Source organism: Loxodonta africana, chromosome 25 (assembly GCF_030014295.1).
Source record: "Loxodonta africana isolate mLoxAfr1 chromosome 25, mLoxAfr1.hap2, whole genome shotgun sequence".
Classification (NCBI taxonomy): Eukaryota; Metazoa; Chordata; class Mammalia; order Proboscidea; family Elephantidae; genus Loxodonta; species Loxodonta africana.
In genome coordinates this window covers 2,605,034-2,617,571 of record NC_087366.1, presented here as the reverse complement: position 1 = coordinate 2,617,571, position 12,538 = coordinate 2,605,034, and the positions used below count along the sequence as shown (strand labels likewise).

At 40.9% G+C, this 12,538-nt stretch overlaps 1 protein-coding gene across 1 annotated transcript in view; it reads left to right on the top strand.

Moving 5' to 3' along the window:
• The first annotated feature begins 432 nt into the window (after nt 1-432).
• LOC100655362 (complement factor H-related protein 1-like) overlaps nt 433-12,538 on the top strand; it is a 30,166-nt gene continuing 18,060 nt past the window's right edge. Inside the window, exons 1-2 of the mRNA XM_010591098.3 lie at nt 433-610; nt 1,283-1,528. Of these exons, the coding sequence (XP_010589400.1) occupies nt 433-610; nt 1,283-1,528 (424 nt within the window). The remainder of the gene's footprint in view (nt 611-1,282; nt 1,529-12,538) is intronic.

Here is a 12,538-nt window from a genome sequence, read left to right as displayed (position 1 = left end):
AGGCCCCTGGAAACCTTAGTTACCTCCTAGTATTTGTAGATACTTTTTCCAATTGGATAGAGGCATTTCCAACTTGGACAGAAAAAGCTTTTGAAGTATCAAAGGTTCTGTCAGAACAAATTGTTCTAAGGTTCGGCATGCCCATCACTCTTCAATCAGACAGAGGGCCAGCTTTTTTCTCTGAAGTAACTCAACAGGTATCAAAGGCACTCAACATTACTTGGAGGCTACATGCTGCCTGGAGACCACAGTCTTCTGGACAGGTAGGAAAAATGGATCATACCCTGAAGGAAACTATATCAAAAATATGTCAAGAAACGACTAGAATTGATAAAGGCCCTACCACTGGCTCTCTTGAGGATTCATATAGCCCCTAGAAGGAGGCTTAATTTAAGTCTGTATGTAATGATGTATGGGCCCACCCATGTAACGATGTATGGGAGACCCTTCCAAATAGACCATGCTCAGTTTCCTAACAGTGAAGTAGATCCTAAAGGTCAGATTGAGGCTTTTCTCTCACAAATTCAAGCCTCCTTAACTGAAATAAAAGACTATACGACCTGGAGGCTGCTGGACCCTCCTGATGGGTCCTTATACCCCTTCTTACCAGGTGATTGGGTCTTATTAAAACATTGGAAGGAGGATTGAGACTTCTAGCCAATAGGGGAGAGACCCTACTTGGTGTTGCTAACCACATATCCTTCTCTGAAGCTTGAAGGAATAAAACCATGATTCCTGAGTAAAAGCAACAGCTGCCCCAAGCAGACAACAAGATCACGGAGTCTGACTGGATGGTAGAGCCATGAGAACGACTCAAGCTGTTGTTCCAAAGGCCCAGACCTGATAAGTAAAACTTTCTGCTAATAATGAACGTAGTCGAGATCTTAGGAATTGCCTTTGCTATAGCTCTTTGCCTAATATTCTGTTTGGCTTTTGCTTGCCAGCTGCCCATTTTTAGATTCACTTACTTCCCTTGGTGTTAAAGGTTTAATTCTCAATTAATTGCTTTTGTGAATAGAAAATTCTTAAGACGAAACCCCTTCTTACAGTCCTCCTGAGTCTCTCTACACTATCCCCTTCGGCACAGGGCTCCGAACACTGGGAAAATAATTATTTTTACCAAGTTTCAAAAGCCACCAGTGAAGGCCAGCCACTTCCTAATTCCCCCTGTGACTAACTGCCCCCAGGTGCCACCCCACTGTCAACTATACCAGCTTCCCCCCCAGAGACCCTTTGCTCCTCCCTTTCATTAAATCTCCCATGATTGGGTTTAACTCTACAGGAGTCCTCAACAAGACCTACCCAGCAGGCGTGTCCTTCAACATATGGCTCAAACAGGAACTAAACATGACCTACATCACGGCCCAGGCCCAGATAGAAAACTTGACTTTAATGGATAATTGGAACATCTCCCACCTCCAGGATTGTGAAATCTCCTTAAAATGCCAACAGCACTGCTCAAACATGCTGTTCCGTGAGCACAGTCCAAAAGGGCAAGGGAGCTTGTCTAGTGAGTGTTTGGGAGGAGGTGAGTTGGGCGCTCAACTTCAACACCTCCGTCCAAAAAGAAAAGGCAAAACAATCCTGTAATTCATTCCAGTGGGATTGTCGAGCACACAAATCACCTTTTCACCTAGCCCCAGCTATTTTGGCCTGTTGGGACAAAATCTTTCTGAGAACAGGTGGCTCAGGGAGGACCGAGATAATCTGACCACCATGCCTTGGAATCTCTCTCTCTGTGCCCCACAAGGATATGCCTGGGTGTGTGGTTACTCCCCACTACCTAGCAGTTCCTCCCCAACTAAGTTTCATCCTGATGGGTAGATCCTTGAGTGCCTAGGCCCCATGATTCATGGGGGAGAATGTACTTTAGGCTTCTTAAAGCCAACCCAGGCTTCTATATGTATCCTTGTTCCCTGAAGCAGCACCCAACACAAATAGATTTTAGTACTGATCCTGGCAGGAATTGGAGCCGCTATAGAAATGCTCACCCCCCTGAAGAGGATTTGCCTATAATGAGGCAAATTTAAAAAATTTAACCCAGACCATTGAGACCATAGCGTGGTCCACAGGCCGGGCAATAGAAACTCAACAAAAATCCTTAGACTCACTCCCTGAACAAAGTGGTCTTGGGCCACTGGATTGTACTGGACTACCTGCTGGCAGTACAAGGAGGAATGTGTGCAGTAGCAAACACCTCTTGCTGCACATATATAAATTCCTCTGGCCAGGTTGAGATCAATGTAAAAAAGATATATTATCAGGCCCTGTGGCTCCATAGTTTTAACCAAGGATCAAATGCCCAGGATATATGGCAGGCCATAAAAAATGCACTTCCCTCACTCACTTGGTTTCTTCCTCTGTTGGGTCCCCTGGTTGCACTTCTTTGGTCCCTGTATATTCAAGCTTCTTGTTAGAGTTGTGTCTTCTAGGATTGAAAAATTCCATTTGCAAATGATGCTCCAACAAGGCTTTTGACCTACCCCTCCAGATGAACCTGTGAGTCAATTCTATGAGGGCCCTATAGACATAGACCAATGCCCCTATTCAGCTTGAAGAAGTTACAGAAGAATGACCTTCACCCCTATTTCCCTTTAAGGTTAAAGGGACGAGTATTAGAGGAGGGGATGAGAGGGTTATTAATCATCCCATAATTGTTTTTCAGAAAAGTCTACTCTTGCTACATTTTTGTTACAACTTTTACACCTCACCATGATTTGTTGATTCCCCAGGTTTCCTCTGTTCTCCTGGCAGGAGGCCAAGGCTCAGCCATAATAACTTCGAATCTACCCACTATATGACCTTCCTGGGGTGGCAGTAGTGAGCTGCCACCATTTTTTTTTAGGGCCGTGCGCAAAATCTCATTCACAAAAATTATGCAAACTGGGCACGCATCACAAGACTGAAGATCCTTCCCTTACTGTTCATGCATATGTATGTCACTCCCTACACAAGGAACAAACCTGCCTTAGTTCAGGGAGCTGGCAGACTTAGGTCACGAGACCCTGCCTGCCTCCCAGTTTGCAAACTGTGAATAAACCTTTCTATTCTTCTTCTTTTTTTTTTTTATTCTTCCAACCCTGCATCTGGCTGATTTCATTTTGCTAGTCTGCTGAACAAGGACCTATTAGTTGACAGCTTCAATAATTCAGTTCATGAAACTATGTTATACCAACTGACCTAGGTGTTGCCCAAGACCATGGTCTAATCACGGGAGTTATTGAGAATTTTTATCAGGGTTAGACTTTATGGAATGCCTTTTCTGTGTTGATTGAGATTATCATATGATTATTTTTGTTTATGTGGTCAATTTCATTGGTTGATTTTATAATGTTGAGCCATCCTTGCACACCTGGTATGAATCCCACTTGGTAGGGGTGTATTCATTTTTATATGCTGCTGAATTTTATTAGCTAGAATTTTTACACCTGTATTCATGAGAGATATCGGTCTGTAATCTTCCTTTTTGTGATATATTTGCTTGGTTTTGGTATCAGGGTTATGCTGGCTTCATAGAATGAATTTGGAAGTATCCCTTCCTTTTCTATGTTCTGAAATAGTTTGAGTAGTACTGGTGCAAAATCTTCTCTGAATGCTTGGTAGAATTCTCCAGTGAAGCCATGGGGGCCAGGGTTTTTTTGTTGTTGTTGGGAGTTTTTTTTTTTTTTTTTTAATCTCTTCTCTTGTTATGGGCCTGTTCAGATTTTCAGCCTCAGTTTGTGTTAGTTTCAGTAGGTAGGAAGTATGTTTCTAGAAATTTGTCCATTTCCTCTAGGCTTTTAAATTTGTTGGGGTGTAGTTTTTTATAGTACTCGGTTATGATCCTTTATATTTTAGTTGGGTCTATTGTAATGTCCCACATTTCTTCTTTTTTTTTTTTAATTGTACTTTAGATGAAGGTTTACAGAACAGACTAGCTTCTCATTAAACGATTAGTGCACATATTGTTTTGTAACATTGGTTACCAACTCCAAGACATGTCAACATTCTCCCCTTCTTGACCTTTGGTTCCCTATTAGCAGTTTCCTGTCCCCTCCTGCCTTCTAGTCCTTGCCCCTGGGCTGGTGTGCCCCTTTAACCTCATTTTGTTTTATGGGACTGTCTAATCTTTGCCTGAAGGGTGAACCCCAGGAGCGACTTCATTACTGAGCTAAAAGGGTATCGGGGTTCGGGGGGCAAATACTCTCGGGCTTCTCCGGTCTCTGTCAGGCCAGTAAGTCTGGTCTTTTTTGTGAGTTAGAATTTTGTTCTACATTTTTCTCCAGCTCTGTCCGGGACCCTCTTTTGTGATCTCTTTCAGAGTTGTCAGTGATGGTAGCCAGACACCATCTAGTTGTGCTGGACTCAGTCTTGAATTGCGGAGGCTGTAGTAGTTGTGGTCCATTAGTTGTTTAGACTAATCTTTCCCTTGTGTCTTTGGTTTTCTTCATCCTCCTTTGCTCCCCACAGGGTGAGGACAGCGGAGTGTCTTAGTTGGCCTCTAACAAGCTTTTAAAACCCCAGACGCTACTCACCAAAGTAGAATGTAGAACATTTTCTTAGAGATTATGTTATGCTAATAGAGCTAAATGATCCCCAAGACCATGGTCCCCACAGCCCTCAGCCCAGTAATTCAGTTCCTCAGGGAATTTGGATGTGTCTATGCAGCTTCCATGACTTTGCCTTGGACACAAGTTGTGCTGGGTTCCCCAGCATTGTGTACTGTCTTACCCTTCACCAAAGTTACCACTTATCTATTGTCTATTTAGTGTTTTTCCATCCCTTCCCCCCCGCCTCATAGCCATCAAAGATTGTCTCTTTTTGCGTGTGAACCCTGTTATGAGTTTTTATAGTAGTGATCTCATACAATATTTATTCTTTTGTAATTGATTTATTTCACTCAGCATAATGTCCTCCAGATGTCTCCTGTTTCTTTTCTTATTTGGGTTATTTGTTTCCTCTCCTGTTTTCCTTTTGTCAATTTGGCCAGTGGTTTGTTGATTTTGTTGATCCTTGCAACGAACCGACTTTTGGTTTTGCTGATTCTTTTTATTTTCTATTCTCTATTTTTTTTATTTCATTTATTGCTGCTCTAATCTTTATTATTTCTTCTGGTGGCCGTGGGCCTCTTTTGCTGTTCTCTTTCTATTTGTTTGAGATATATAGCTAATGTTTTAATCTAGTTCCTTTCTTGTCTTTTGAGATGTGCGCCTATTGCTATAAATTAAACTCTGAGCACTGTCTTTGCTGTGTCCCAAAGGTTTTGGTATGATGTGTTTTCATTCTTGTTTGATTTCAGAAATTTTTTGATTCCATCTTTGACTTCTTCTTTTATCAAGTAGCATTTAAAAAAGTGTGTTATTCAGTTTCTATGTATTTGATTTTTTTTCCCTAGTTCTTCCTGTTATTAATTTTTACTTTAATGGCATTGTAATCAGATGAGATGCTTTGTACAATCTCAGGTTCTGGATTTTGTTGAGGGTTGCTTTGTGGCCTAAAATGTGGTCTATTCTGGAGAGCATTTCATGTGCACTGAATAAGAATGTGTACTTTGTTACTGTTGGGTGGAGTGTTCCTTATATGAGGTCAAGTTGTTTGATTGTGGCCTTTACATCTTCTGTATCTTTGTTGATTTTCTTTCTAGATGTTCTGTCTTTTACCAAGAGTGGTGTGTTGAAGCCTCCTACTATTATTGTGGAACTGTCAATTTCTTTTTTCTGTGCTGTTAAAGTTTGTTTTATGTATTTTGGAGTTCTGTCATTGGGTGCTTAGATATTTATTGTGATGGTTATGATTGTGTGTCAATTTGCCTGGGCTATGATTTTCAGTGTTTTGGCATTCATGTGATGTGTGGTCCCTTCTCAGTTGAGATTTGATATGTGATCACCCCCATGATGGGATCTGCTGTGAGTAGCCAATTAGTTGAAAGGGGGTTTCTTTGGACATGTGGCCTCTCTTGAGTGTGGGTGGAAATTCTGGCAGAGCTCAGGGGCTTTTGCTCATTCTGGATCCTGCAGCTGGCTTCTGTTCATCTGATCTCCAGTTCTTGGGACTTGAGGTAGCAGCTTCCCTGCAGTCTTTCCTGTTGATCTTGGGATTGGTTGATCTTCATAGACTATGAGCAACAGCCCTGCTCCCTGACCTGCTGATCTTGGGTTCACCAGCCCCTATGGCTACATGAGTCAGGAGAAGCCCCTATCATGACCCATGGACTAGGGATGTTACAGCCTGTACAACCATGTGAGACATTTCCTTGGCATAATCTCTCTGTCTATATATATATATATATATATATATATATATATATATATATATATATATATATATATATATATATATTATATGAGTTACTGGTTTTGCTTCTCTAGGGAACCCAGCCTAAGACGTTTATAATGGTTGTGTCCTCATGGATTGTCCCTTTAATCATTATATAATGTCCTTCTTTGTGTTTTAAGGTGGATTTTGTTTCAAAGTCTATTTTATTTGAGATTAGTATTGCCATTTCTGCTCTTTTTTGGTTGTTGTTGGCTTGATATAGTTTTTTCCATCCTTTGATTTTTAATATATTTATGTCCTTCTTTCTAAGTTGTCTCTTGACATATTGATGGATACTTTTTTTTTTTTTTTTAATCCGTTTGGTCACTCTTTCTTTTTGTGGGTGCATTTAAGGCATTTAAATTCAATGTGATTATGAATAGGTGTGAGTTTATTGTTTTCATTTTGTAGAGCTTTTTTTGTGCATGTGGTGCTGAAGTTTTCTTTGTCCTCTGACTCTCCTGTGTTGAATTATTTTCATTTGTGGACTTTTTTCTGTTTGTTTGTTTCTTCCATTGTAGATTTTGTGTTTACTAAGACTTTATGTTTTTCTTCTTTATTTTGATGAGTAGGTTTGTTACCTTTCTTTGTGGTTACCTTGAAATTTACCCCTTCTTCCTAAGTTTAGACCAGTCTTGTATTATTTGATAATGACTTGACTTATGCTCCATTTGAAAGTTCTATATCCACACCTTTTATTCCCTCTTTTATTGTTCTGACATTGTTGTCATTTACAGATTGATGTATCTGGTTCCCTGTTGTAAATATTTTAGTTTTGTTTCATCCTTGAGAGTTCTTCACCTAGGTTGGTATGTGGCTGATGCTGTCCTGTGTCCTAGATTCATGCTGTTGTCTGATGTTGTTGGTTCTCTAACTAAAGCTTTCCTTTAATAATTCTTGTAAGCCTGGTTTGGATTTTACATGTTACCTTAATTTCTGTTTATCTGCAAATGTAATTTTGTAATCAAATTTGACTGAGAGTTTTGCAGGATATATTATTCTTGGTTGGCGTTTTTTTTTTCTTTCAAGGCTTTATATGTATCACCCCCTTGCCTTCTTGTTTGCATGGTTTCTGCCAAGTAATGAGAGCTTAGTCTTATTGTTTTCCCTCTGCATGCGACTCTTGGTTTTTCATGAGCAGCTGTCAGGATTCTTTCTTTGTCTTTGGTATTAATGAGAGTGATTATGATATGCCTGAGTGATTATCTTTGGGGTCTATTCTATATGGGGTTCTTTGAGCTCCTTGGATGGTCAGCTTTTCATTCTTTCATGATACCAGGGAAGTTTTCTGTCAGCAAATCTTCAATGATCCTTGTTTTTCATATTCTCCCCCTGTTCTGGAACTCTGATAACACGCAAATTTTTGCCTTTGATTATATGTCACATTGTTCTCAGGGTTTCTTCAATTTGGTTCATTATTTTCTCTGATTTTTTTCTCAAACAATGTGGTATCCAAGGATTTGTCCCTAATTTCACTGATCACGTCTTCCATTGTTTCAAATTTGCTCCTAAAACCTTCAATTGTGTTGTTCATTTTTGAAATCTTGTAGTTTATCTTTTGAATTTCTAATTCCTGATTTTCTATGATTTCTAGTTGTTTGCTTATTTTGACATGATATTGATGTATTATTTTCCTGAATTTTTCCATTGCCTTGTCTGTGTTTTCCCTGATTTTGCCACATTTTCTATTATTTTTTCTAGCTTTTCCTTATTCTTGTCTGCATTTTCCTTCATCTCTTGGAAGCCCTGAATATTAAGAGTTTTGAATTCCTTATCAGGTAGTTCCAGTGCCTATTTTTCTACTGGAAAGGCACTGATGTTTTATTTTGGTTGATTTCTGGAGCCATCCTCTCCTTTTTTTAAAATATGTTTTGATAATGTCTGTTGTCCCTGGCCATTCTGGAATTATTTTCTTCATCTATTGTTGATTGTATATTTCTTTGTTTCATCCTGTTTTTTTTGTTTTATTTGGTTATGTTCGGGCAGGTGGTCTGGGCGTGTTTTGTTGCTTGCTCACCTGTGGGCATGATACTTCTCACCAAGTCATCCAGGTGGGCAGGGCCGGTAACTCAGCCATGGTGTAGAAGGGTGGGTCCAGTGCGGGGCAAAGGCAGACTGGGGCTGCTAGGGCTGGGCCAGCAAGTAGTGCAGGGTGGGCTCAAGGGGACCATATCCGTGGTTTCTCAGGTGCACGACCCTTGGCATTTGGTGCAGATAGGCAAAACAGAAGTGAGAAGATGTGATGTGAAGAGCTAAGGGGTGAGCGAAAGAAAAGAGAGAAAAATGCAAAAAGAAAAGAAAGGAAGGAAGAAAAAAAGATAAAAAGTAAATAAAATGAAGGCATTTTAGAATTTGGGAGGCGGGGGCATGGCAGATCTGGCAAGTCCTTGTGCTGGTAGCTCCCTAGCTGAGTGGTGTGTCTCAGCCTGTTGAGAAAAGGGCAGGAGAGGGGAAAGGAAGGAAGGGATAGGGAGAGAAGGAACAAACAAAAAAAACAAAGAAGAAAATATTGAACTGAAGGAACCGGCCGTTGGGGGAAGCTTGGACCTGGGGAGGCCAAGTGATACTGGCTCTTTAGCCAAACAGTGCAATATTGCCATTTAGAAGGTGTGAGGGATAGGTGGGCTGGAGAAAGGAAAGAAAGGAAGGGAGAAGAAACCAGAAAAGAAAAGAAAGGAACTGAGGGAGTCTGCTGGAGGGGGCAACATTGACCCATGAGGCTGTGCACCAGTGGCTGTCTAGCAGGGTGGAATGGTACAGCCTCCCCAGAAGGGGTGGGGATATCACACAGGGCTAGCTTGGAGGGAGAAAGGAAAGGAAGGAAGGGAGGGAGAGAGAATAAACTGGAGAAAAAAAAAAAAAAACAGCTCTGAGGGAGCCTGCTGAAAGGGGCAACCTGAATCCAGGAGGCCATGTGCCAGTGTGTCCTTATCAGAGTGATGTGGCACAGCCTGCCACAAAGGGGCAGGGACATCACATGGGGCTACCTTGGGGGGAAAAAGGAAGGGAGGGAGAGAGAAGAAACTGAAAAAAAGAAAATAAAAAATGGCTCTGAGGGAGCCTATTGGCAGGGGTGATGCAGACCTGGGGTGGCTGTGCACCAGTGGCTTTAGCTGGGGGGTGTGGCACACAGCCCATCAAGAAGGGGAGGGAACAGCACATCATGGGTGTTTTGGGGAGAAATGAATGGAAGAAGCGAGAGAGAGAAAAGCAACAAAAAAGCCACACCCCAAGAAAAACAATAGCAAAATCAAATAAACAAAAAAGGTAGTGAAAGGCTCAGCCAGTGGCAGGAGGGTCAAACCAGGCTGCAGTGAGATGTTATCTCTCCTGTCGAGTGACCATGCACTGTTGCAAAGCAACAGAGGCCACATAGAGGGAAGAAGGGTGGGGAGTGGGAAAGCGTGTATCCCTGGTTACAGAGTAATTTGTCTCCTGTTGGGAGAGCTGTGAAGTTGCTTTCACTTACTCCCTGTCTGCTGTCTTTCATATCTGAGGTACAAGATGGCAAATTCAGGCAGTAATGAGCTATTATCTCTGCAGCTGAGCAACCCATTGGAAAGTAGCAGAGGCCACATACAGGGAAGAAGGGTAGGGTGTTTCCCTGGTTATTGGGTACTCTGTCTCCTGTTCGGAGTGTGATTTATAAAACTATGAGAAAAAAAAAAACATTCTCTATAGCTGCAGAAATATCACCGCCAAATAGCTTCTAGAGCCTTGATTAGTTTATCTGCTGGTATTTCTATATTATCATGCCAGCAATTTTGAACCACTGGGACATGTAAGCATTCCGGCAAAAGTTTTTTTTTTTTTTGGTCCCAATCCACAATCCAGTAGTTGGATCCTGATGACAGCTGGCCTGCTTCCATTCTCTAATTTGATCTGTGACGGTTAATTGTCGATGTTTAAAAAGTGCTTCTGAGATTTTTTCCCCTCAAATTTTGGTGGGCAACATTTAATAGGTGTCAAATTTACAGGCTACTTAACTGTTCTATTAATATTATCTATTTCCTCCTTTTCATCATGATCATGAGTGGAATTATCATGGTTATGAATGAGGGTGACATCACTGAAGGGTGATTGGAAAGCGGCTTGTGTAGCTGCTCTATCAGCTAAGTTGTTTCCTTAAATTATCTCTTTGTGGAACCCCTTTGGGTTCATGGACTTGGATTTTAATTACAGCAGTCTCAAAGGGGAGCAGAATGGCTTCTAAGAGATCTTCTACTGAAGGGCCATTTAGCATTTGGCTCCCAGAAGAAGGGAGGAACCCGTTTTGTATGCATACCATACCAAAAATAATGAATAATGCTAGTAGCATACCTAGAGTCTATACAAATACTTACTGATGGTCTACCAAAGCCAATTTGCAAGCTTTTGTGAGTGTGATTATTTCAGCTTGCTGTGTTGAAGTGACTTCAGGAAGGCAGCCATTTTGGGGAGCTCAGTTGACGTAGTCATGGCATAACCCTCTGGTACTGAGAGCTGGTAGGTTCAGACTTTAAGTATAACCCATCTACAAATAAAACTAAATCAAGATTTGATAACGGGGTTTCTTGTAAATCTTGTTGTCATAGTTATCCAGTGCTGCTATAACAACAATACCACAAGTGGATGGCTTTAACAAACAGATTTATTCTCTCACAGTCTAGTAGGATGGTAGTTCGAATTTAGTGTGTTAGCTTTAGGGAAAGGCTTTCTCTCTCTGAGAAAAACACTTATCATCAGTCTTCCCTTTGTCAACAAGATTCTCAGTGCAGGAACCCCAGATCCAAAAGATGCACTCTGCTCCTGGCTCTGCTTTCTTGGTGGAATGAAGTTTCCCTGTCTCTCTACTGATTCCTCTCTTTCATACCTCAAAAGAGATTGATTTAAGACCCAACCTAATCTTGTAGGTTGAGTACTGAATCATTAACATAACTGTCGCTAATCTCACCTCATAAACATAGAGGCAGGATTTATAACACATAGGAAAATCACATCAGATGACAAAATGGTGGATAATCACACAATACTAAGAATTAAGGACTAGCCAAGTTGACACACATTTTTGGGGGGACACAATTCAAATCCATAACAGTTTTCTAAGAGACAAAAAAGCTGCTGAGTACGATTTAAGCAACTGTGGGGTGGATGGTCCTCATTATTAGGTAAAGGTAACAATGTAGATGCATTCAGAGAGGTTACAGTATGTAACTGAATATTAGAAGTGGCCAAAGGAGAACTTCATAAGAAGTTAGCCTGCTGGCCAACAGGTGTTGACTAAGTGTTGAATTTAAAAGGGCTGACACTTTACGAGGGGCATAAACATCAAGAAAATTTCCCCAAACTATATCTTCTGTGATCTTGACCCTCTAGCAGTTGCAGTGACTGCTATAAGGTAATGAGGGTAGCCCCTTGCAACATGGTCCAGCTGGATGATGTAATAACAAGTGGGTCTTTGTTGTCCTCTGTGCTTTTGAGTGAGGACTCCTGGAGCATTCCCAGAATCTTATGGACAAAAAGTGAAAATTCTAAATTATAGTTTGGAAGCTCTAGAGCAAGAGTGTAGCCTTGGTGGTACAGTGGTTAAGAGCTTCTTTTAGTTGAGTGATAGCATTTTTTCCATCCTCAGAGAGCTGGAAGGGATCAGGCTCTGAACTCTTTAGATGATGGTAAAGTGGTTAGAGCTAGCAAAGAAAAATTAGATATCCAAGTACTGCAGTGGCTGCAGAGACCTGGAAATCCTCTTAATTCTTTCTTGGTAATAGGGACAGGATAAGCTAAGATGATCTCTTTTCTTTTGTGGTCTATAGTGACCCCTTTTGCTGAAATAATATGTTCCAAGTTTTTAACAAAATATTCATTGACTGTAATTTTTCTCTGGAGACTTCGTGACCTCCTCTGGACAAATGTTGTAAAAAAGAGAATACTGTTGGTAAGACATGCCTGTTGAGAGTTAGAACAGACCAGTTAATCATCCACATATTGTCATAAGGTAATGACAGAAGGTAATGTGAACTGTAAAGTTTGTAAATCAACATGTAAAACTTGAGAAAAATAGGTGAGGAACTCAGTAAAATCTTGGGGCATGACAGTTCAGGTAAATTGTTGGTCCCTGAAATGAAGCAAACAAATATTGACTTCCAGATGGACTGAGATGTTAAAAAAAAAAAAAAGCACTGCGAAGAGCAACTACTGTGCAGTGACAGGCTTCAGGGTGAACATTAGAAAGGAGTAGGTGAGGGTTAGGAACTAGGGGGAAGTT